Source organism: Anneissia japonica, unplaced genomic scaffold (genome assembly GCF_011630105.1).
Source record: "Anneissia japonica isolate Jap-2015-1 unplaced genomic scaffold, ASM1163010v1 scaffold1587_len1432017_cov164, whole genome shotgun sequence".
In the NCBI taxonomy this organism is placed as follows: Eukaryota; Metazoa; Echinodermata; class Crinoidea; order Comatulida; family Comatulidae; genus Anneissia; species Anneissia japonica.
Window position 1 is genome coordinate 914,394 of NW_022713643.1, and position 26,903 is coordinate 941,296.

General features: G+C 34.2%; 2 protein-coding genes across 6 annotated transcripts in view; one reads left to right on the forward strand and one right to left on the reverse strand.

The window, feature by feature from the left end:
• Positions 1–1,126: 1,126 nt before the first annotated feature.
• LOC117108681 (multifunctional protein ADE2-like) lies at positions 1,127–6,969 on the reverse strand. Its single transcript, XM_033250784.1, has 8 exons — positions 6,813–6,969; positions 5,675–5,866; positions 5,058–5,236; positions 4,209–4,416; positions 3,893–4,062; positions 3,572–3,749; positions 2,549–2,707; positions 1,127–1,742 (listed from the first exon to the last, which is right to left on the reverse strand). The coding sequence occupies exons 1-8, from the start codon at positions 6,817–6,819 to the stop codon at positions 1,564–1,566; spliced, it is 1,272 nt and encodes a 423-aa protein (XP_033106675.1). The 5' UTR covers positions 6,820–6,969; the 3' UTR covers positions 1,127–1,563.
• A 2,380-nt stretch (positions 6,970–9,349) lies between these two features.
• LOC117108680 (medium-chain acyl-CoA ligase ACSF2, mitochondrial-like) overlaps positions 9,350–26,903 on the forward strand; it is a 29,317-nt gene continuing 11,763 nt past the window's right edge. The window contains exons 1-11 of one of the 5 annotated variants that reach the window (XM_033250780.1): positions 9,350–9,458; positions 12,619–12,791; positions 15,263–15,320; positions 16,421–16,544; positions 18,777–19,088; positions 19,475–19,603; positions 23,762–23,815; positions 24,835–24,950; positions 25,798–25,845; positions 26,181–26,289; positions 26,549–26,638. In XM_033250780.1, the coding sequence (XP_033106671.1) occupies positions 18,918–19,088; positions 19,475–19,603; positions 23,762–23,815; positions 24,835–24,950; positions 25,798–25,845; positions 26,181–26,289; positions 26,549–26,638 (717 nt within the window). In that variant the 5' untranslated portion in view covers positions 9,350–9,458; positions 12,619–12,791; positions 15,263–15,320; positions 16,421–16,544; positions 18,777–18,917. Of the gene's footprint in view, positions 9,459–12,618; positions 12,792–15,262; positions 15,321–16,420; positions 16,545–18,776; positions 19,089–19,474; positions 19,604–21,875; positions 22,132–23,761; positions 23,816–24,834; positions 24,951–25,797; positions 25,846–26,180; positions 26,290–26,548; positions 26,639–26,903 lie in introns of those variants that run through there. The other 4 variants (XM_033250781.1, XM_033250779.1, XM_033250782.1 and 1 more) reach the window with 4 other exon arrangements.

Genomic DNA, 26,903 nt, shown 5'->3' on the forward strand with positions numbered 1-26,903 from the left:
ACTGTAACCATATTTCGGCATATCACATACTTTCGTCAAATATAATGTACACTGCACCCTCCAATTCCAGACCCTTCTAATTCTGAGACCACTTTTCCAAAGTTCCAATTAACAATCTTGAACCTTTTAAAGATGTACTGTCCCTTGAAAATGACCAAAATCATAAAAAAATAATTAACTTGCTCATTTAAAAAAATTATCAACTTGAACATAAAAATGAGTGTATTTATAAAATGCTTACCCATGAAAATCATTAGTTTACAGCGAAAAAATGATAGAAACACTTCCAGTTACTGCACTGATTTTTTTTTTTTGCAAGGGACAGTACATGTTTAACACAGAGCTAGCCCTCTAAATGGAGACCAACTCCGAGACCACCCCAAATTTCCAGGTCCCAAAGGTGGTCGCGAACTGTATGACCATATGTAAATATTAATCTGGACATGGCTTTAGATTTGCAGCAATCGAGTTAAATAAAAGCGACAGTAAGACAAGTACTTGAGATCCTCCACAAGTTTCGAACATGGTACTTAAAGACGACGTACAGACTGAACTTGCTGAGAAGAGTGACATAAAAAATTCAAAGCTAATACCAAGATTACGAACAGAGTTGGAGCAAATATTATGAAGTCCTCCGAGGGAGGGACAAGCACACAAAAACAAGTTTAATTGAGTTCATTTGGTCTTACTGACGTAAACATGAAATGATTTGTTTTGTACCATCTTGGGATGGAAGGGGTGTGAAAACGTGGTCATTTTTTGCACAGTAGGCCTGTGGTATTTTTTTTTTCTGTTTCTTAACAGGTCAGTTGTCTAAAGAAGTTCAGAGGAGCTGGACGAGACGAAACGTCACTCAACGTTAATTATAGCAAGTTCCAGTTTTTTGATTTAAATACAATTTTATACTTAACACTTACTGGATGAATAACAATATTCACTTAACATCAGTGTGTGTACTTGTAGATTTTGATGTAAATGAGGTAAAGATGCACTTATTTTATGGTGGTCAAATACAGTACTATGTTTATTATGCCAGCATCATTGAACGTCACACAAACTCATTTTATTCTAAAGTGAGGCCTAACAGACTATCAGCCAAACTGAAGAATAATAACAATGAACAATGTCGGTTTCAGCAATTCTTTTATTTCTATGATGGCAGCACCACAGCCTGATTTCAATGATAAGCTTCTCTTATTTTCAGCTTCATATTTGTACATAAGAACATGCTGTACACAATAATAATTTGAAATGAATATGAACTAATTGTGACTCATTTCAAAAAATCTTACATTACAATATTACTTTCTTGCATTGATAATTTTCTTTTAAAGACATGCACATTTATTCATCGCCTGGTTACAAACGTCAAACCAAAATTTGCTGCTGTTCTAATTAACATAATTTATAATGCCACCAATCTTGGATCACTACTAACACAGTTACAAATATAAAAACATGGAATGGATAGGACAGAGATTAGCCATCTCTTATGAATAAAAAAAATATATCTTAACAATTAACCCTGTATATGTGTAGTGCAAATTAACCGGTGACGTTTTTCTAGGCACTCTTTTCTTGCTGGGCTTTGCGCATTTTGCAGTCAGCCTCCTTTAGTTTTAACCAGGTGTTGAGCTGCTTAACGCGAAGCGTCCCCCAGATGGTGTGGTCACTCAGAGCAAGCATCTCAGCTGCGCACAGAGCTGCAGCCTCCGTGGAAAGAACTGTACTGCAACCCATTCCTTTAAAAAATAAAAAACAACAAAAGCAAATGCATAGTTATCAGAATTAATGATCAAAATCAAATCTAATTTATTTTCACTTGCAGTCATAAATTACATACACAATTCAAGCAAGAAAATAAAACAAAGGATACAAAGCAAGCAAGGGTTGCTTAGCGGGCATAAGGCAACTCCCCTATAGATAATAAAATTTATAGAAGTATTATGCTACACAAAACAAACTACACTGAAACACCTAGATGTTAAATTGATTGAAAACTTGAATGAATTGCCAACATAAATTCCCTTTATATGCGAATGTCAGCTTATGTATACTCGGGCCTAATTAACAGTAATGATGAATAAAAAATAAAAACAGAAATAGTATTACAGCAAAAGTATAACCTTTAAACCCTGTCCAGACCATAATAGGCACATCATGACTTTTTGATAGTGTGGACAAAACTTCAAATATCAAAAAGTAATGGTATATAAATTATTTATACATATACCAGGTAAGGATTATATGCTGAAGCTGCCATTTTTTTCTGATCAGTAGACCAAATTAGCCACTAACACAAAGTTTAAGTTTGAAAACTCCTCAAACTTCAATATTAATTTGTACTTTTTATCATAAAATAACTTATCGAAAAACCTTGGTAAATATTTCTTCAATAAACGTCAGAATTTTGACCTGTTAGATTTGAAATGGAGTGAAATAAACAGATGGAAAACTTGAACATGTTTGCATAGACTAGAGAGTCATAGAAAACAACATTCTTCTGACTCATTGATTATGAATGATCAAAGAAGAAAAAGTTATTTACCTGATGGCATGCGAAGTGAAGACCAGATATCTTGTGCACCCCAATCTGCTTTGATCGGTGGGCAATTGATGACAGGGAAGGGCGTATTTCCTGACAACACCGGGCCTAGACCATTGCTTCGACCAGCCACAGCAATAAATATGATAGGGATACTGCAACCTAGACAAGGAAAAGAGAAATTAAGTTAAAAGGTTTTGTGTATTGTTACTATACCAGCAAAAACTGGTATCTTTAACAAACTTCAGAAACTAAAACACACGATAGTTATTCAAGACCCAACAGTGTGTCAACCCCTAAAAAACATAGTCACCATAAAAATACACTATGATATAAACAAATATATGCCAAAAGATTAAAAACAACAAAGCATAAAAATTAATTTTCATATATTAAATAAGAATATTTGTTTATTATATTGGTTATTTATTTTATAATCAACAGCCAACCATGCTTAGTTGATGGTGTGTCATTAGCATGTCTTCAGAATTAGTTAAGTATTACTCTCTTCAGTGGCGGATCCAGAAATTTGAAATATAGGGGGCCTAAGGAGGGTCTTTTCACAGGTTTTGGGTTTGTACACATCAGCCCAACCACTGAGCTGGGGGCTGAGGTAAGAATATTGATGATTATGGCACATGTAAATGACCGGAAATGGCACGGTCACACTGAAAATTTGAATATAATTTTCATTTTTCCTCCATTTTTATTTAAAATTTTGAAAAATTTAGGGGTGGGGGTGGGCGAGGCACCGGGCCGATTAGGCCTCTCTTGAATCAGCCACTATTTTTGATCTGTGTTCATGTTTGTAAAGCGCATAGAAGTCCCAACAACATGTGCTATATAGGTTGACCTTTATTATGATAAACTTTATACAGTTCGCCGGTGGTCTCGGGGTTGGGCTCCAATTAGAGGGCTAGCTTTGTGATAAAAGGTTGAAGGTTGTTATGTAGGTCTTTGGAAAAGTGGTCCTGAATTCGAGGGGTCTCGGAATTACAGGGGTCCTGAATTGGAGGGTGTACTAACCTTCATACTGGGCAAGGATTTGCATAGTCTCTTCAGTGCCTTTGTGAGCCGAGGTCACTCGCGTCTCGCACAGGATTCCAAGCTCTTCGCATGATTTCTTGATTTTGTCGCAATGTTCCGCATCACTGGGGGATCCCATTAATACAACAACTTGAGCCGGTGGTTTAGTGTTAAACAGCTAAAAAGGGTATCAGTGAAATATGTAATATTTAGCATATAAATTTAAAAAATGCAAGTTGTGCAGAATTATTTTTTAGACTGCTTAGAGAATTAGGCATATACAGCTGAAGAATGGAATTTCTAATATATTTTACATTTTACCTTGACTTTTTCCATGATCCACTCAAAGTTTTTCTTTACCACCTGCAGGCTTTCCTCGGTCACTTCTTTAAGGTCACGATACACCTGCTTATCTTTCATCAAACGTCGATCTCCAGATGGCCAGAGTCGCCAGGAATCACTGTCGATAATATCAGCGAGGATAATCTCACCTGTATGTAGGGCCACAGAGTAATATTATATTCAATGTTTAATAAAGAACTTCAAATATGTTTAATAAAAATTTGAGAGCAATGGAATTAGTGGTTCTGAGTAAGAGCTATGCAAAAAATGATGTCTAGAAACAAGGTCCACCTACCAGTCTCAGCACTGACACCAAACTCAATTTTCATGTCTATCAAACTGCAATCCAATGAGGACCAAGCCTTCTCCAAAACCTCAAATACAGCGACAGTTATGCGACTCATTTTGTCCACGTCGTCAGCACTTATCACACGACCGCCACAGTTCATCTTGGCCTCAATGATTTGTTCCCTTGACCACTGGGGGTCGCCAGCCGCATCATCCTAATAAAAATAACATAGAACCCTGTGCAACATGAAATTTAAATGGAAATACAGGCAAAACATGCTATACAACATTATCAAGGATTTTTAACTGTTGCCAGGATACTAAGCTGACTGGTTTAATCCGTCTAACTTCAATTAGCCTTATGTGTTGTATTGTTATGCTAATGAGCCAGATAAGCACAATCTGCACATGCTCAGAAAAACAAAACTTTCCAGCCACACTGCGTATCGGCTAGGCGTACATCTAAAAAATATTGGCGTTGACAATACATTTTAATTATGTATAGGTAAGTAGTAAGTATATGAATAATTTTAATGCACCATTTTGATAAATTCATTCTAATTTGTTTTCGGTCTTTTTTCTGCATTTTTATAAGCGGTTAAACATGACCTAGGCCCGCCTATCTGATGTTCATTATAATACTACAAAACAAAATCACATCAATTTAAAATCAAATTTGTAAACATACTTGCCATATATCTTAAATAGCAGGTGATTTTATTGGTAGATTAGTTTGTTTTTAAAAAGTATGATTGATTATCTGGCTCATTAGCATAACACATAAGCCAAATCAAGATAGAAGTGTTAACGTATTTACTTATTTCTTGAAAGTAATGACAAGTTGTGAGAGACCAACCTTGTAAAAGAATTCCAATTTGGGAGGTGAAAATCTGTACCCTTCTTGGACTCCAGGATTGCGCTTGAGGAACGAGCCGGTGGCGACACGTCGAGTTACCCATTCAATCAGAATCATGTCACAGCGGACAGCAACAAACGCAGTGTCGGTTTCCTGTTTGATAAAATGACTTGGAAGTCCTACAGTAGAAAAATGTGGGATTGTGCCAAGTATAAAATGTAGACTTTATTCTACGTAAAGAATTTTAAAAGTTAGTGAGAGGGCACTCAATCTTAACAAACAATACAAAGCTTGCCATCGCAAACCAGTGTCGCGGAAAGTCAATCATAAACACAAAATGTTAAACTGAGTAATTTACTAATTGGCATAAGAATGTAGTAGTACCACACACTTTTATCCAATACAGAGAAGCCATAATACTTTTCATAACTTTGGCAATATAGCAAGTCGACTCCAGTAATATTCTAAAGCTTATATTGTGGAGAATATAAATATATTGAAGAATTTTGTGGTTTATATCACTGATGCTAACTTATAACAGCAAGTAGAGAAGGTTGGCCTATGTTGCTGGAAGATAATTTTGTTCTGAATATACAACCCATGGTTGTAAAGCTCACCAAGTTTCGCCAAGTACTCGAACAGTAGGCAAGTGGTTTTAGTGGATATAGCTGCCTTGCCCTGGAGGTCATTTACTTTCTGCGCATTGTGGGCCGTAATGCGATCCTTCGATTGAACCAAAACACGGTTGTTAGGGAGTTCAAAGATCTTTTTTGTCTTTCCCTCGTTCAGCAACTTGCCTGGTACCAATTCTGTAAAGAGAAATAATCATACAATATTACTATCCCGCATACAGTATCCTAAACTACTGTAGACCTATTAGTAGTGGTGGCACCAGGATATGCACAAAGCTGAAGGCAATGTCTCAAACAAGGGACCAGATGCCATAACGTTTTCTAAGAGTACGCATGATTCCTCAAACACAAAGTCAGAGTTACGTGGAAAATCGCTAGGAAAATAGGTGCGTATAATCGTAATTACTGCATTTAAATACACTGTTTATATTAGGATCAGGTCAAAAGATAATTTTGGGCAGAATCTGCGGAAAAATCGGCCCTTATATTTTCCAATTTTCCAAAATGCGTAGACAGATTTTCTAGGCCAAATTTCTGAGCAGATGCTATTAGGTGCGCAGGTCTTACTTTACAGTCTGGGCCAGATGTCCCCAGAATGGCGACAACTCTGAGTGTGGCTGAAGGCGGGTTCATCAATGTTAAAATCAAAATATATAATTTTTTTCCACAACAAATTGTTTTTCTCCAAGCCGACTCCTAGTCCCCTACACTTGCACCACCCCTTGCTAATTGCTATATAGGCCTCATACTGTACTAGAAAAACTAGGTGTGCAAAATCATAGCTACTGCATAAGCCTAATACAATTATTATATTAAAATTATGTCAAAGCCTAATTTTTGACCCCTAGTAGTAGTAGGCCTAGCCTAGTAGTAGTAGGAGCCTAGCCTACGCCTAGGGCCTACTAGATAATATACAGAAAACATAACAACTGTAGATTGTAAACTGAGACAAGGCCTACCCTGAGTCCATTAATATTATTAGTCATTACATCAGCCTACTACTAGGCCTAGGATAGCCTATCTAAGCCTACACGTGACAGGGCCTAGCCAACCGAACAAGCAAGCAAGGCCAAGGGCCTAGCATTTGCACAACAGACTATTATATAGAACAACCAGATTGTACCTGCCATCCTTATGAATTTCGTATAGGTCTATTTATAACAGAAAGAGATCAAATTCCTGGTGTTACGTTACAGGCTTAAGTGAAGCAGCTCTGTTGACCACAGCGCCGAATGGCAAAACACATGTGCGTTACGAACAGGGTTGCCAGATAGTCGACAGGCTTCGCGGTCAAACACACGCCATCTCACGGCCAAATCAGGCCAAACTTTTTTTTCGATATCGGCCAAAATTCGGTCAGATAATCCAATAGAAGACAATAGTGGCCATATAATATTCATTTAAAATACAAGAATTACACGAAAATCATCGGCCATTTGTTTGAATTTGAAGAAAGCAAATGGTGTACACAGAACAGTGTTAATCTATTACTGCTGTTCTTATAATTAATTTAACACCATAAATTAAATGCCCGCAACCACATTATTAAATTTGCTCTTTAATTATAATTGATTTAAATTTATTAAATAACATACAGTGTAGTCATTTTCTAGAATACTTTTAAGGGCCTATTATCGAATCTTTATATGGCAAATCCGTGGCTCGCTTTCAATTAGAATGAAAGAATTATTACATTAGTTAGGCAACACAAACCGGTGTTAATACACAAGCCTATGAAAACTTATACTTTTTATCTAAACTTTCTAAATTCGCCTTTGAATTACGTTACTCTTGCAGTACTTAAAACAATAAGTCATTGTCGGTATCACAATCATCTTCCTCGTGATTCTAATATAGGCCTACAACTTAACTCCAGAGTAGATTCGAAGAAGCCTCTGCAACACCAATTTAAATTGGAGGTGCCATCGGACTCGAATGATCACATCGAGCATTTATATGGCGCTCTGCATAAAAAAAAAAAAAAAAAAAAAAAAAAAAAAAAAAAAGCAGTGGATTTAAAAAAAAAAAAAAAAACAGCAGTGCCTGTACAATTCAAGTAGGCAATAATAACTTAATTAAACTAGGCCTATTTATTTTATTTTATTCAATTCTCAAACAACAGAGATAGAAACCTCCACTTGCATTAAACTGTCGTCATAAAGCTTAAACAATACTTCATAAGAAATATATATTTCATAATATACTTCATAAAACATAATTATATATTTTATCTGAACAATTTAAATTAATAGATGTAGGTCTAACTGCTAGTCTTTTCGATAAACTCTCTTACGTCAACTTTAGTGCAAGGACGTACAATGTAAACAAGGGTACGACGATTAGAATCAAATAGAATTTATGCTTTTGTAAATAACATATCCAAAACACGTTATATTAGGCTTATTGAAAGAAAATGTGAACTTTTCAGAAATTCGGCCAAATTCGGCCAAATATAGTTTGGCCGTGACTTTTTAAACATTACGGCCAGGCGAAATTTTATACGGCCAGATTTTAGGAATCTGGCCGTCAAAAAGGCCAAATTGCAAGGGGGGGGAACTGGACCCCCACCCCCGCCGTCGGCGAGAAAAAACACAATTCGTCGGGAAGAAACAAATCTTACATGTATTTTTTACATATTAGTAGACCCTAAAATCGATTAAATAAGCCTTTCAAACCCCTAAATTATCGAAATGTTCGGGGGCTTCGACCCCAAGACCACTTCGGAACTTTTAATCGAAGCTCGACCACGCCCACTTTGCTTTGTCAGGGAAATCTGACCCCCCCCCCCCCCATCTCGGAGACCCCGCCCCGTTGACTCTGAAGGCAGAGCAGCAAATGGGTTTATTCAAAGCGGTGCCCAGGCGTGTATTCATCCTGGCGGCACCCATGGAACCTGGCCGTCAAAAAGGCCAAATAGCAACCCGGGCGAATGTAGCTGCCTCTCTTCTAAATACTAGAATTGGTTAAACACTTTTAGTACTAGTGCATATAAGCTTGCTAATATGGATAATTTTTCATTCCTGATGATGACATAATTAATGTCGAAATATTGAATCCCAACATGATGGCGTGTATTTAAATACTTGGAGTATGTATTATACTTTCCTAAATGTTTTTTATAACACGTGTTTTATTTCATAATTAATTAATTAATCATGATCAAAATCATCCAAGTCACAATTAGGTTTTTTTTTTTAATGCCATACCTAGATAAATGCATTCCTTAATGAAATAATAAGGTGCAAGAAAATATAATGCCATTATCATGTATAACAATGACTATGGGCCTATTGTATTCATAATAGTCGACAGATACTTGTAAAATACAGTAAAACAAATGTTACCTTATTATTAAATGAAACATGTGTTATGAATACGCAGGTATAGTATGCATATTCCTCCATGAATAAATAATGTGCAAGAATCACGAACACAATATATAATACTGAATAACAATGTGTTTTATATTAATTATAGGAGTTGACGAATATTGCAAAATGCATTAAAAAAAAAATGTACGCCTAATAATTAGGCGTACTTAATTTTTATATGCCTGTTGCAATATCCGTCAACTAATACGCCTATTGTTATTCAGTATTATATATTGTGTTGCTTGATGCTTGCACTTTGTGTATTCATACCACATGTTTTATTTCACATCGTTAATATCTGTCAACTATTATAAAATAGGCCGCCCATAGTCATTGCTATACATATGGCATTATAAATTCTTGGACCTTATTAATTCATTGAGGAACCATTCATTTAGGTATGGCTTTGATAAGATTTTGTTTTTAACCATTATTCTTATGTATGTGTGTGTATGTGTATGTATGTATGGGTATTTATATATGTATGTATATATACTGTCTCTTATACACATCTAAGATGTGTATAAGAGACAGGATGTATGCAGATAATAATAGGTGCATTATAAAGAAACATTATTGGTCAGCATGATTACCTGATCTTGTACTACTGTATGTGTGTAGGTAAATGTATTAAACTTAAAATGTATACCGTATGAGAAATTTATAGGGTGTTATTTCGAAAAAAATTAATAAATAAATTTAAGAAAAAAAAATTAAATATTAAATGTTTATTTGTGTATGATAATAAGGTGCGTATGTATACACATATATGTATATGTATATGAGTGGATCTGCACATTGTATGTGTTCTAAATCGTATACACAATTCAGAATGGATGCAATTTTTCAAAAATTGTTTTTGAGATAATGATTTAATTTAGAATGTTAACGTAAATGATAATGCAGGTAAAACCGAAGTTGAACAATTTATTCAGCCATGGTGGACTGACCCACATAGCCGGTGCAATTTAATTTTAATTTCCTTGATTCTTGATATTTTTTATGTCGTTGATGAAAAAAAAAGTAAAAAATAACAAAAGGAGAAAGAAATAAAGGTGGGTGAAATCCCCACAAAAGAGAGAGAGAGAAAAAAAAAAACAATTATTCATATAATTTAAAAACCTAATTTTGATTTACCAGAATTGTATCATGGTACTACTGACGGTCCTTATCCAGATATAACATTCTTAACCTGAGTGTTGATTATCTGGGCCCTCTTTTGTGAATAAGCCTATTCAGTGTTACAGGCCTTTTCTTGAGGATACCGGTACCTGTAAAAATATGATATCCTTTAAGGTCAATCTTTTGCAACAAAATTTGCTTATTATGGGAGGGGTCCCTCTTGAACATTTCCCTCGCCAAGAGCGGTTTTTGGGGATAGGGGAGAGCGATCGAGAAATAAAACTACTCTAAGTGTTGGGAGGCATGTCCCCGTGGAATTTTTGTTTTCTAGAAAAAAAAGGTGCCCAGAACTAACCACTTCGGTCCCACCCCCTTTTTGACATCTATGGACTGTGGATCCGCTCCTAAAATATATGTTTTCACTATCAATATATTATATATATATATATGTATATATATATATATATAAATATATATATATTATATTTATATAATATATATATATATATATATATTATATTTATATATTTTTGAGAAAATTTACGTCTGCGTCTGCTTTATTCACCTTCTTGCTGAGTTTCTCAAACAATCTAAGGTCTTGCTTTGTGACCGTACTGGTCTGTGTAAACTCGTGTACAATACAGCCAAACTTCCGAACAGAAAGTAGTATAAAGACGAATTTAAGAGCAACAAAAATACATTTAATATAACCCGACATGTTTCTTCGTATTCAATACGACATCTTCAGATTTTCCAAAAAAAAAAAAAAACCGACTTTAGATATTCTGAGGTTTATATACCTTTGTTTATAACTTATGAACATTAGAGCGAATTCATTCTAAATGGATATTTGAATGTATAGTAATGTCGTAACTTGTTAAGACGTTAAAGTTACGTAATTCAAATTCTAGTTTCTCAAATAGTCTAAGGTCAAATGTTTAGTGTAATATCGTAGCTCTTATTTATTCTAAAATAGGTATTTGAATACATAGCAGTGTCGTAACTTGCACGTAATTTTACGTAATTCTAATTCTAGTTTAAATTCTTAGTATAATCTCGTAACTTTGAACTTGTCTGTTAAGTTCATGATTCTTCCATTTGATATGGAGGGAACCTTAGATTTTTAATCGATACTGTGTATTTGATTTATCTATTATTTCAAAGCACTTATTGTTACTGTGTATTTTGAAATTACTGTATTTTTTGATGTGTTTGTATGTATGTGAATTTTTATCCCTGCGTAAATGCTCCTCTATCCTTGTTACAAAATGGAGGGAAATCTCCCTAATGTATGAGGCCTTACAGACTCTACATGTGAACTGATACACAACGTTGGACTTGATGTAATTACTAATAGGGTCTTTAATTTAAAAAAAAAAAACTTATTTTCGTTGTGTTAAATACCATGTTGATGGTTAAATTGCTACAATACAGTATTTTTTGCATAGTGTATTTATCTTAGCATTCGTATAGTGTGTTTAGCATTTTCCCAATAAATGGTAACTTGAAATAATATTTTTTCATTGCCATTACTATCGCCAATGGTAACTTTTGTTAATATTTCTTACTTTCTCACTTGTTTTTCTTCTGGATTGTGTAGAGTGAGATATTTACATTGTTCCTGTGGAAGTTTTGGTTTTTCAGGATTTTTTTAATTCTTTGTAGTCCGAGAGCCAGGCACCATTTATTTGAATAAAATGTTTACATGTTTAGTTGGTATTTTTGGAAAGGTCACTTCGTGGCGGTATTAGAACTGTAATAATACCTATTAGAAGGTATTATTCCCGATTAAATAATAATCGGGAATATAAAACATGTGTAATATACCAAATACAATTAAGTTGCACATCATATGAACGTATGAAAGCTTATCAAATTGTCTATCCATTGATACCAGACTTGTTTTTGTATCTTCTTGTTTTACGTACTTTTTATATGGAATAAAAACAAAATGTTGTCAATTTTTGTCAAAATTTGATATTGTTTGTTTTCATTTTATTTTAAAATATTAATAGACTAAATGAACAGATATTTCAAACATTCTCTCTTAGAATTTACTTAATTGATGATCTTGACAATAAAACAAAAACGAAGACTAAAACCGTATTCTTGCTGAGATAATGAATACTAATTTCATGTTTAAAATTGTACATTCGGTGATCGAGATTTGATTTTTTCCCTAACGAAATTCCCTGAGGAAATTCCCCGATAGGGGCGAGCAAGCGAGGCTCCGGAGATCCCACGACGGGGGCCCTCTAGACCATAGACCCCACGCTAGCACCGTCCCTTTGTCTTCTGAAGATAGATCGCCTCAGTATGTTTTTTAATGGCACGATTTGTAACTCTTAGGTTAATTAGGTTAAGATCTTTTAGAAATAAGAGGGGTGACTTTGTTGATTTTGTTACCTCAAAATAATGAGCTTGATCTTTTTGCAGTTACTAAAGCATGGGTAAAACCAGGCGATGACGTTGCTGCTGGTGACTGCACTCCAACTGGATTTACATGTAAGAACGTCCCGTGATTGGCGAAATAAGGAGGTAGTATTGGAATTCTACATCGATCGCTTCTTCCATCAATTTTAACTCATTTGAGGCAATTCATGCAACAGGTAAATGTGGATTTCATTACATTCACATTGTCTGTATTTATCGTCCTATGGGTTCTTCCTAATCAGATTATTTTAATGATTTTCAGCTGATTTTGACAGAAGTTATTTGCTATCATCTTCTGACTTAATTATTTGTGGTAATTTCAACCTCCATGTGGGTGGTGTTAATAATCCTGTTACCATTCAACATATTTGCATATTTCGGTCTGTGTCAGCATGTTTCTGATTCCACACATACTGTTGGTCATTGTATTAAACTTATTATCACCCGTTCTGACTGTAATAGTATCAGTGAGCTGAGATTGCATCCTGACCTCTCTGACCATTATGCAATTTTCTGCAATTGAAACCTCAAGAAACCCCCTCTTCCTTCCATCTTCATTAAGTGGTGTAAAGCTATTGATATGGCTGATTTCTGTGACCAGATTAAGTTGGAATCGGCAGTTAGAGAAGATAGTGGTCTCACACTTGAAGGATGTGTTGAGACTAACTAATGTACACCATAATCCTGTTACCATTCATTTTTTTTTAACATACTTGCATCTTTCGGTCTGTGTCAGCATGTTTCTGATTCCACACATACTGTTGGTCATTGTATTAAACTTATTATCACCCGTTCTGACTGTAATAGTATCAGTGAGCTGAGATTGCATCCTGACCTCTCTGACCATTATGCAATTTTCTGCAAGTGAAACCTCAAGAAACCCCCTCTTCCTTCCATCTTCATTAAGTGGTGTAAAGCTATTGATATGGCTGATTTCTGTGATCAGATTAAGTTGGAATCTGCAGTTAGAGAAGATAGTGGTCTCACACTTGAAGGATGTGTTGAGACTAACTAATGCACACCATATCCGATGATTACGCTTGAGGGAAAAAAATCTTAATCACTACATGGGTTTGCACGTACAAAATAGGTTCGAGTGAATGCGACAGCATTTTTAAAGATAAACTATTTTAATTTATTTTAATCTGTTTTTATGTATTGTTAAAGGTAAGAATCTTCCATGAATGTCTCGAAATGCAATGTCCAATCCATTTATTAATTGTTAGTAGAACTATTTGATAGGGTACAGTATTGTTTTTCTTTTTTTATCTTAAAAGTCTACTTCTTTTCCTCTTCATGGGTAATTTCATTACCACTTTTGGCGTCATTTTCATTGTTTTGCTCATTGTTTTTGCGTGTTATTTGTTCACTTCCAGATGGACTCACTCGTTAAAAAACCATTCCAAATTACTTCGGGGGAAGCTGTTATAGACTGTTAAGATCTTCTTAATTTCTAGCTGCGTGGGTCTCGATTAATTTGGTAGTAATTTAATATTTTCTGCAAACTGTGGGTGACATTATTCATTCTTTGTTGCATTTCTAGATATCGCCGATATGCACTTCACTGTACAACCATAAAGACTCCTGGTTAATTGAAAGACTTGGTATTAATTACTTTACATCTGTGTTATTTATTTTGATGATGCTATGACGATATCTACCATCCGGTCCTTTCCAATTCAGACCATGTAATGGCTTCTGATTTTATTTGTATGACATTCCCCTCATAATGTAAACAACCTACTTAATTAAATCTCATCACATTTTAAACATTAGAATGTTACAGTAACTGTAAAGTGAACTAATATACAACAGGCTAAATTTCAAACAAACATTTTCTGAATATCTGAAATTCGCGTTCCAATATATCAGCAATCATATTCTCTGTAGGACAATCAATTGCACCTTCTTTTAACACATTTCTTATAAAGATATAGTTGATGTGTTATTAATGTGTTTAGATTGTTCACGATACACTGGATCCCAACATCGGCATTTCCCCAATGGTTGTCCCCCATAATCAATGCCCAGGCAATTCATTATCTAAATACCATAATAGTTGTAGGAGGCAGAGGGCTTCTTGGGTTGTGGCTCCTAGTGCTGTATATTCAACCTCATAAGTTGAAAGACCAACATCGGGTTGACGATTACTTTTCCAAGAAATGGGAGACTATCCTCACTAATGTAGAAACAGTAACCAGTAGTAATAGAGTTTGCCAAATCACTATACCCATTTAATCTTGAATGATCTGAGTCAGAAGACCTCTTAAAGGTTAGTCTTATCAACAGTACCCTTTAGTTATCTAAGCACGTCCTTCAACCTTGGGGGTCAGCTAGAATTTGAGATAATGTTTTAATTATACATGTGATATCTGGCCGGGTACAAGGCTAGATATATAAGGCTACCCACTATCTCCCTATACCTGTTGGGGTCAGTTTCTTTCAGTTTGGATGTAATTAACAATTGTTGTTTCACATGGCGTGATTCTTGGTTTGCAATCCCACATGGAGAATCTCTCCAGTAGTTTCAAAATGTATCTGTTTTGGTCCTTTGCTATATCACCATTCTTTGGTAAAAAAAATCTATACCCAAGAAATAGGGTACAATGTTTAAATGTTTTTCATTTTTAACTTGCTTTTCACACAGTATATAAAATCATTCATGCGGAGGCTGCAATTACAAGATAATCTACCCTAACTAGAACGTATGTAACTTCTTCATTCACTATTTTGTAATAGGGTCATGAAGGAGTTGGTCTCAGGCTGCTTGATTGACTGTTATAGGCGTACAGTTTTTTTTTTCACCACCCTCTGGTTTTACCTCACACCCTTCAGGTTTCCTTTATATAAATTTTTGTGTATATGTTAGCATTTCGGTGGACAGAGTACTGACGTCCATTTGGCACACGCCACAACCTGCATTATTACACTCATATAGGCCTATGCCATATTCACAGTAAGCCTAGAAGAAGAGGTCTCAAAATAATCTACCCCCTCGACTTAGTTATAAGCCTTGCAACAAACATATCTGGCATTATAGGATGTATTACCTTAGGCTGCTTCTTTGATACTAAACACCCATATTATTCCCCTGACAATATTATTATCTTTTCGTAACTTCACAAATTTATGGTTCTATTTTCCTCTAGAGCTATGGTTCATAATTTTGTAAATATTTGGTGGGTGCCCTATTTTTTTTGTGTTGGTGGTGGTGGTGCTGTCGATCCTGATTCAAGGCATAGTCATTTTCAAGATTGTCATCAATTTCAATTTCACACTCACTTTGGGTTAAGATTTTTCCCTCAATCTCATCTTGTGTTAAAGTTTGTGTTTTAAGTTCATCTTCAATTTCATTGTTTTCTTCTGTTTGTGTTTCTTGATTATATGTGAATTTTGAGACAATCCTAATAAGGCTGGCTTTTTATACTTTGTCCTCATTATGGTTATAAGTAAGATAGGATGGCTTTTGGTATCATAACCGACGAAAACACTCTGTTTACCCTTTGATCCAATTGCTTAGTCTCATGGATATAAGCATAGCACGGGGATCCAAAATATTATACATTTTTGATAAATTAGGTTTATTTGTTTTGTTGTTTCAAATAATGTGTTTTCTTTATTTTGTTATTAATGAACCTGTCTCTGATATTTTTAGCTGTTTTGATGGCATAAATTTCTAGAGATGTTCAGGGATAGGAGACATCTTTATATTTTTAAATAGGGTGCGCCAGTACCTTTTCGTGATCTTATTTTGATGAAGGGATTCAGGTTATGAAACTCTTTTATTTATACATTTATTCCTTAGAATTGTCATAACCCTTGACCAGTAACTTCGCCACCGTTATCACACCTAGTCGCTTCGTTTGACCAATCGGGGATTCATCAGCTATTAACTGGTATGCTGTTTCGGCAGCACTCTTTGACCCGAGGTAAGTAGATACAAAAGCAGTGATCAACAAATGATATAACTTAATTAAAACCACCCTTCCCAAGGTTGGGCTTTACTGTAGCCCTTAATTCTCCATCACCCTAAAATCTACCATTGCAGCCCTGGTTGGAGTCACAATAACGTAAAGTTGTCTATTTTTTGTTTGAATGAGTGCAGTGCAGATGGTCATTTGGTTAGTGAATTATACAATTTAATAGGCCTACAATATTAAAACTAAATAATATTAAAAAAGCTAATATACATTTTTGAAATATAATAAACGTGTAGGGCCGTATGTATTTGGCTTTGGCGCTGATTAGTTAGAGCAATAATAATTCTTACGGCTATAAATGAAAAATACAAATCTCTGTCGTGAACATGGTGTCCTGGCTCATGTGTACTTCAAATCATTGAATCTTCGAAGTAGTAGGGGTTACCCCGATGCTTTGGTTCACTTATGTCCCGGTCGTTGTGGAACGGTGTAAACCATGCAGCACTGTACTACTGCTGATGTAGTCAAGGACCATGGCAATGCAATGCACCTTTTCGCTAATCACCACCCATATATGTAATTGTCCCAAAACACGACAGTGTAAAAACACGTGAGTTTGTGATTGTGAGAGACGTAGGTATTAACAACCCTTTTCTGATTGGCCAGTTTTTAAGTTTGATTGACACCTTCGAAAAGGCCCATTCAGCACAGTGACACGTACTTTTTATGGAATATTCTTCTCTCTCCTTTACTATCCATTCTGATTATTTTACCAATGCAAACGGCTATTAATAAAGGAAAGAAATGTATGAATATTTTTTAATGGAATGTAGGGGTCACTCTGTGGATTGTCAACTGTTTGAGTGACATGTATTTTAGTTGTACTTAAACGCATTGTAGGCATACATCTTGATTAATTTCACCTTGTTATCTTCATATTGTTTTTTACAATTGTATATCGATCGAAAATTACATTTTAACACCAATTGGACGCACCTTTATCGTGCAAAGTGTACCACTGTTTCGAAAAGTGTATTTTTCAAATAAATGATTGTTATTATTATTATTAGTGTTTTTATTATTATTATTAATATTATTGATATAATAATAATAATAATAATTATTATTATTATTATTATTATTGTTATAATTATTATTATTAATATGCATGTACATATCAGTTCACTGTACTGAGGTATGCGTTTAGGTATAATGATTAGTTAAATTCCTTAGCATAACAATGTCAATAACATTTTATTAATCCATATGTTTTGTCTAAACGTTATCGGCTGCCGTTATATCGTTATGATAGAGGGCGGGACAGAATTCAGTATTTATTAGCACTCTCTTTAGGAATAGTGGCATACACATTTACGGTGGTACCAGTGGTGCTTAGCCCCCGTCGGGGAAGACGATATATTTTGCCGGGGAATAAACAAATAAAAAAAAATTTTACATGTAATATTCGTTTAGCCACATTGTTTGTGTTAACTTTTCATCACAACAACAACAACAACAACAATAACAATAATAATAATAATATTAATAATAATATTAATATTAATATTAATAATAATAATAATAATAATAATAATAATAATAGTAATAATAATAATAATAATAATAATAATAATAATAATTCAATGAGACTAATTAAAAATAATTTGCGTTCTGTTATAACAAATGCTCATTTAGATAGCATCATGATTGTTGGAATACATCGTAATAGGTGAAGCAACCTCGACCATGACAGCGTGGTTGACAGATTTAATGCAACATTTCCAAAATATAGAATTTCATTACTTTCAACAATGAGGATTTGAAAATAAATTAGATGGTTACATTGCATACTCTTTGTTTCTTGCTTTATTCAAAATGTTTTGGTTTTGGAAGCTGATTTCAACATTAGAAAGCATAGCCTACATGAAGTCATATTATAGTAACTCGATGCCTATCAAATAAGTAATAAAAAAATCGCCATAATCCATCAAATACCAGTGACCTGGACCCCCACCGGGGGCCCTAGACGGCCCCCAAGCCCCAGCCTAGTGAGACTTGATTCGCTCCACTAGCCCCCCTCCCCGTCGGGGCCTTTAGCCCCTCCGTCGGGCATGTCCTGGCACCACCACTGGGGGGTACATCCATGTATATGTCATGTTGTGTAATAGCTTGTTATTGTTGCAATCGACGTACATCTAATATACTAATTTACATAGCTGGAATTGTTATCTTGATCTGCAGTTTGTGTTTCTTCAAACATTGAGTCATTATTATTGAGTTTGGCAAGGCAAGTTTTCGCGTAATTCGACCTGTGAATTGTATGAGTGAGGAGTTACTGACTGCACTTGCATTTACACGGGGGCTTTGTAGACGAATTTTGAAATGGCACTGGCTCGAAACAAGAGTTACGTCCATACACCTAACAACCAGTCATTTATTGGATTGACGATGCATGAGCTGCTTCAGGAGAGAGTAGAGAAACATCCTGACAGAGAAATGCATGTGTTTGTTGATGACAATGAACGAATCACCTTTACAGAGTATAAAAGGAAGGTAAGAGCAAACTCTAAATTTCCAGATGTACAATAGTTTTTAATAATCTTATAGTTTAGCATATAGTATGGCCCCTACCCAGATTCTTTTTTTCTGGACCCCTGGTAAATCTTCCTCTCAGTCCACTCCGAATGGAATCGACTGGATATAAATCCTTTTCAGTTGCAGATCTGTCTAGTGTCTATACCCCTGATAACTATCTCTGGAAACCTTATAAAAAACGAATTAAAACTATCTACACTTGTCGTAACTACAGCTAAATTGAATAAGATAAAGAAAATATTGTCAAGTCGAGGGGGGGGGGGCACCATCACCTCACTTTCGCCGCCAACGTAAAACTGACTAGTTACTCGTTCATATGAAACTATGAATTCTCATTCTCCTAGGTTATTGATCTTGCGGCTGGATTTTTAAATCTTGGGTTTTGTAAAGGAGACTGTATAGCTGTCCTGGGCTATAACCACATGGAATGGCCTTTGATTGCCGGAGCATCCCGAGCCATTGGAGTAATTATGGTAAGCATTATACACTACATTTCAAAATAAATAAGTAAGTAAAAATAAATTAGCAGATACTCTACAATAGAAAACCCAGTATGTAAAGTTGTTAACGTACTTATATAAGGCAGTAATATAGTTGAAATTTTATAAAGGTTTTTCGTAGCTTTATTTGTTTATAAGAACTCGTGATGTCTGAAGTTACATCAATCCATTTTTAAAACTTTTAATATGTGTTATATGTGATAAGCACTAACTCTGAATCGTTAGGAAGCGAGTACGGTAATGTAGGTGAGCTGGATTACCAAAATTTGCTGCGGCTCTCTAACATCCAATCAACAAACCCGATATGATATATTATTGGCCTACATGTAGTGTAAGTATAGTATAAGATTATAGTGTCCTGGGTACGACGTTATAAACCGGTCGAGTCGTCGGCGACTAATTCCGGCAACCCCAGCTGTTGGTCTTTAGCGGCCGCCGATGGATGGACACCCAGCAGCATAAAAAAAAACCAAAAAAAAAAAAAAAAACGGCTGAACAAAGGGCGGATGAACTCCTCGGAGCCAACGGCCAACCATAACTTAGTTCAAGGAGTAGGTTTTAGGTCAACTTTTTCAAAATGTCAAACTCAAAGAACTCAATCACCAAGCGCATAGGGGCTTTTTTCGCATGATGCGCTATACAAATACAACTATTATTTATTTATTATTATTATTACTATTATTATTATTATTAATGGGTAATCATGGTAAGGTTCATTAGTATTAGGCTAATGGCCTTACCCAAGGAATTGAGCGGCCTTGCCCAAGATGAGCTCCTGCTTCCCTTCGCAATTTATTGTATTTATTCTTTTGTTCAACCTTATTTACTTTTCCCTACATCTGGATGAGACTCCCATCTGCGGTGAAGCTCGCGCCGAAGCCTTCATTTTGAAGATGGCGCTAAACCAAGAAACAGAAGAAGAACGTTTTGCGAATAATGGAACATAAAATATAGCGATGTAATAAGTGTTGACCTAATAATAAAATAATAAGATGATAGGTCTAATAATAATGTTAATTAGTATATGTATTAGTATTAGTATATAAAAGTTAATTAGTAGACTTATGCGTTATGATATATTATTAGATGCGATTATTTATATTAAATGAAAATGATTCCGTGTATTTATGAATTGAAGGGAATAGTCATTTTCACCTGTCTTTAATACAAGTTTTTTAATAATTTTATGGTAAGGGATAGAAAAGAGCACTTCTTAAGAACAAAGACAACAAGAAACAATCATTGATCCTGAATCAAAGATTGATTGCTTAATGGAATGATTCCTAATAGAATAACTGTATTAAAAAGCCACGAGAGAATAGTAATCAGATCGACCCTTAATAGAGTTCGTCAATTTATAAGTCAAAATTTATTTAAAAAAAAAATCATATACAGTTTTATTTATAACCATTAGATTGGCTTTTTAATAATCCATGTAACTTCGATTAATATGTATGTAGACAAACCTACAACAGGGTATACTTTCTAAAGTTGTTAACCATTTACGGTATGTAATTATTAGGTGCCCTTTAATCCCATAATATCTTGAATTCCTAAAAATTAAAACTAACCGGTGAGCACAGAATATTGAAATAGAAACAATACTAAGAAATGTAAAGGTTTAACAATCCCGAAGTTTAATAATATGCAGAATATTTAAATGGCAATAATATGAAAATGTAGAAGTTGAGCAATATTAAAATAGGCTCCCGGCGGGAAAGTGTGTCCACTGCCTAAAATACAGGAATTTTGTTTTTGAGTTTAATCTTATGTTCTTCAATATGCAGATGTGTGTATTTATTGTAGTGTATCTGGATTTATGATGAAATTTTTCTTTCATAACAACATTCAGTATACATTATATTACACTAAACACTTTATTATTCAATTCCATTGTATTCAATTTCTTTTATTGCCGGATACGTCATCATAGGCATCCACACAACATAACATATACATGGTGAAATGCAATGAAAATAATAATGTGGGGGTGGGGGGTGGTGACAATATAATTCATGGCCTAATATCTAAACAATCGTTATTTTAGAAATGAACCCTGAGTCCACATTATTCAGTGAGCAATTCAATGAGGTTTCCTCCCGAAGTCCCTCAGCGTGGATCTCCTGGAAACAGTGCCTTTATTCAGACTCGGAGTACATCATCCGATTTTGTTAGAAGTGTGATGTCATCACTGCAAAGAAAGAGACAGGTCAATTAATGATGTTTAACATCGAAAAGCTGAAAAGGAACATACATAAGAATCCAATATGAATGTAAATCAGTAAAGTGGTGGCGTACATGCAACTTCATACAACCTGTATGTGGATTTTTGTTTAACGGGATACGACATGCAATGTAATTTTTGAAGGAGGTGTCTATTTAATGGATAACTTTACCCTGGGACAAAATAGAATGCCTTGGTTTAATATTTTGGAAAATAAATCTGGTCTTAGACTAACAAGTCTTGGTTAGCTGGCCATGACACACAGGTACTTAGCATGGTAGGTATAACTATAGTTCCTACAACAACAAGGTCGCTTAGCTAGCAGGCAAATAGGCCAAGGCCTAATAATTTAGTAAATCAGTAAAGTAAATTTGCAGTTTTACTAACCTCTAGGATTAGCTAGATACGGCATTTGGTAATAGTTTGGCCTAGTCTAGTACTAGGCTCTAGTGCAGAGGAAATTCGTAAGAACGCTAAAGGCCTAGGCCTATTTTGGTTTTCATATGTTTCAGGTTAGCAGCATTAGCAGGCCACAGGTGTTAGCACGGTATGTAAAGGTCTAGGCCTGCCCTAGGCTATACGAATATTAATAATATACAATATACTAAAAAGTAAATAGTAAAGTAAATTTGCAAGTTTACTAACCTCTCTAAGCACCCTAGGTACGGCCTTGGTAATAATTTTATACACTATTATACGATTGGTCAATGGGTTTTCAGACGTGAAGATTAAAAGGTCAAATAAAAAACAAGTAACTTTTGTTACCGCGTTATGTCTTTGATCTCGAAAAGTACTACCATGTTCTAGAGGACGGCTTTCAAATGACGGTAAAAGGGGTTCGTGTCTAACGCGTTCTGCGTCTCTATAACGCATGTTCGAGTTTCGAACGCAATTTTGTAAGAGTTCCTTACGCTATTCGATTTTTCACTAGAGCGCTCCCTACCACTTGGTAGCCGTACCCATCATTCCTCCACCGGATTTACTCTTTCCGCCATTTTTAATTGCTGAATCATGACATAGTGTCTACAGCCCCCGTTGGGGGCAGTAGACACAAAAACCATTAGATGGAGCCAACCAGTTTTTTAAGCAATACAGTACTACTATTATATTTGACCACAATAATTATTATAATAGGCATACAGATTGTTTTACCATATCTGATATGCCTAACCCAGAGTAACAAACACTATATCAGCATAACCAAAATTATTGTTGTATTTGAAAATATTTATAAAATTCACATTATGGGAAGAAGAGCGCTGCAGTAAATAAATAGCATAACAATTGCACCAGCCATTAAATCATTCATGCTGGCCGAGATTCAGCGAGCATTCTATCTTGGTAGAGTTAAAAGTCTTTGATATTATGTCTGCATGTATAGAGTACTACAGTGTTACGTCACGATACCACGTGATACTACTCCGTTGCTATAGTTGCAAAGAAGAGTTCAACCGGACGCCATTTTTCACTGACAAACCATTGATCCCAATTTATAACGTAATTATAAAGATGTTGTATCTTACTTTTTCTTTGTAAATTTTAAATGATGATTAAATGTGTGTTCGATAACTAATGTAATGCGAGCTTTTCTGTTTTAATACATAGTGATGGTAAAATATTAGATTTCAAAATGCCTATTCCAGAAAGCCTATGAAGTCATTCAGGCGTAATGAACAGTATCCAACGTCTGTTGTCAACAAAGAACGCGACCTGGCGTCGTGACGACACGACTGTGGTACTCTATAACCAACATTTGTGTAACCTTTTAAATGATATTGATATATAAAATACATATTATGAGTATAGCTGCAGTTAATATACAGTTATTAGTTACGGTATGCAAATACATCCGCTATACAATTTGATACAATTATGATTTAAATGTCTCGCTTCTGAATTAATTACAGGTGTGCTTACAGATTGGCAACACACCTAAAACATTAAAAGAAATGATGCGAAAGGTAATTTTTGTATATATTATATATATTGCCTAAAGGAACATACATTATCAGAATATATTCCTCCTGTAAGTGACGAATTAAATTTTGCTGCTGTTGTGTGTTGAAATAAAAAAAAAAAATCTTTTAATATTCCTGTATCATCACTCTTAACGATAATCATCGGCATATCGTCATCATTATCGTCGTCATTATTGTTTCAATTTCATACGTTTTTGTTCTGATTATTATTCCTTCAGATCATCTATCCGTTTTCTGTGTTGTGCACAGCAACATTTGTTTTTTTTTTGTCCTGAAATTTCTGTGCATTTTTGTCCAAGAAAAGACCATTTATAACAAAAATGTGCATATAAAATATGACGTAATTCGCCTTATTATTAACGAGAAATTATATTAACAATATTCTGGAGCATTTCAAACTAGGTACAGCTTTGTTAAATACACAATTACGTTGAAAGACATAAACAGTTGTTGCCGTCGACTTATAACATTATGCAAGGTAGAATAACTAAAAATGCTCCGCGGGTCGGGTTCTTTTCTCTATTATTGGTAGGAGCTACCTTCCAACATCACAACCGCTTTTAACACTACAGCCATATTTCGAGTCTCACCGACGTCGAGTAGGTTTTCATGTTTACCCTTTTCGTCTACATTCTCCTTACTATAGTTTTATTTTCATTTTTCATGTATTGTTTAATTGTATTTTTCTTTTGAAATGTTAACATCACTTGTCATTATGACAATGGAGAAAAGCCGTATAAACATAGTAGTCTTATGCCGAGTTATTGTTAATTTCATCATCACCAACATCGTCGTCGTCTTCGCCGTCATTATCATCATCCATATTACGGTGTATCGACATCACATAAGTAGCTATAGTGTGCATTGATTAATTATTTATGACATGGAACTTAAAGTAATCCTACTTTTTCCAGTCCCCCGTATCATTAACAATGACTTATACGGTGATTGTTTGTCTATACGCATTATATTTTATCGACGCTTTATATTAATTTGATTAGACATCCTGTAAGGCACTTTTTATAACTCGCAGTCCTGAAACCCTTTACTCAGATGTATGTACAATGATACCGGAACTAAGTACTAGTAGTACTGTAAACGACCTACACTCAAGTGAGTAAGTATCAAGGTTTTGCTAATATTATATTTGGAACATTAATATTAATATTGGAAAAAAATTGTAATATATATATATATATATATATATATATATTATATATATATAGGCATTTTATTACACAATTTCTTTTTCATTTCATCTTCTTAATTCATTTATTTACAGTACTATATTCGTTGAGAGCTATGCTACACGATGTATTATTATGTCCTTTATTCCAACACTGTATTTACCTATCGTTGATGATTATTATATAATTTAACAGTGTTAAAGGCTATCTTAATTTATATTATATGCAACTATTTGTTTCTAGCAGTAATTATTGTGTAAATAGATGGGATGTATTTAAAAAAAAGAAGACAGTGGCATTGTTAACTGTGTAGTTACAGTAATAGGCTTGGTTCAATTCCTCATTCAATCTTGAAAAATATTGTCACTTAAAATCTTCTGTTTCTTTTTATCATCATTAGCGAATCCACTAACTTTTCAAGAACGATTGTTTCTGGCAGTGGAAACGGGGTCCACAAATAAGAAAAGTTCTTTCTGGTGTTCCAAAGAACAGTTATGTCTTTTTAAGAACGGTTCTTTCTCGTCAGAAGAAATAAGAATCGTGAATGTTCATTTTATGTTAAGCGTTAACATACCGTAGACTACAGGAATTGCACACCTACATACATACATACACACACACACACACACACACACATACACACACATTTATTTATATATTTATTAAGAAAATAGACGAGATCTTTCGGGCGTAACCCTTTATCAAGTCAGTGACTTATCAGTGATATATATATATATATATATATATATATATATATATATATATATTATTTTTCAGCATTCCAACATTAAAAATGGTCATAGCTGCCGGTGCCAACCACCAGAGGTGCGTATATTCTCGTATAGGCCTATACATTTTGAAAATTAAACATACTTATAGTCTCCATAATGTGCGCTCTCTATGTGGACCATTATTATTATTATTATTACCATTATTATTATTATTATTATTATTATTATTATTATTATTATTATTATTATTATTATTATTATTATTGTTAGTTTTATTATTATTTTTATTGTTGTTATTATTATTGTTTTTTTTATTTATTATTATTAAAATTATTATTATTATTATTATTATTATTATTATTATTATTATAGCCAAATGTTGTTCTATCATTTCCTTAATTTATTAAACGAACTTTCATTTTTCTTCAGTGGAACGATGTCTTTTGATTGTATATCTATTCATGGATGTGAGGAGAAAGTTTGCAGAGAAGCTCGTAAGCTCACAATTGATGACATTAGTCATATGTGTATGACATCGGTAAATACTTTATTATCAAAGGGACCAATAATATTTTTAATTTCTTGTTTTTATTTAATCTCATTCTTCTCTCTTTACCTAATACCTGATTTATTTAGTTATATAATATGTGCTCATTGTTAAAGCGATATAAACATGAGAAATGGTCTACAATAATTAACTCTTAATTTTGTTTACAAACGTTTGAAACAGAAGTATTTGAAATCATATTATGTAAATCTAGATTTCATTATACTAATTTGTGTTATCAATGTGTTAGGGTTCTACTGGAATACCAAAGCTAACGCCATTTTCACATTTTCAAGCGATAAATGGAAAGCAGTTATTGAAAACAGATTTTGAGAATCAGGTAGGAATGTTCTCAAGCTAAAAAAATTAATCTATAAGTCAAAAATCATCCCCAGTTCCACTTCGTTTTTCCTCACTTTTCTGTCAAAGTGTATATGTTTACACTTTGAACTGGTGGTTTCTTAATTTTCAATTGCGTTCTTATTTTTATTTCATTTTTTTTTTCAAAATTTAAATCTAATAACTTTTCCTTAAGATTGATCTTTTTATAGGTAGCCGGAGTATTATATATATATATATATATATATATATATATATATATATAT

Excerpts from the sequence above, each read along its gene's own strand:
- LOC117108681 (XM_033250784.1), bottom strand. Across the intron at positions 4,417-5,057 it reads AATTGGAATTCTTTTACAAG|GATGATGCGGCTGGCGACCC; the intron begins GTTGGTCTCTCA and ends TATTTTTATTAG. Across the intron at positions 3,750-3,892 it reads GGATCATGGAAAAAGTCAAG|CTGTTTAACACTAAACCACC; the intron begins GTAAAATGTAAA and ends TACCCTTTTTAG.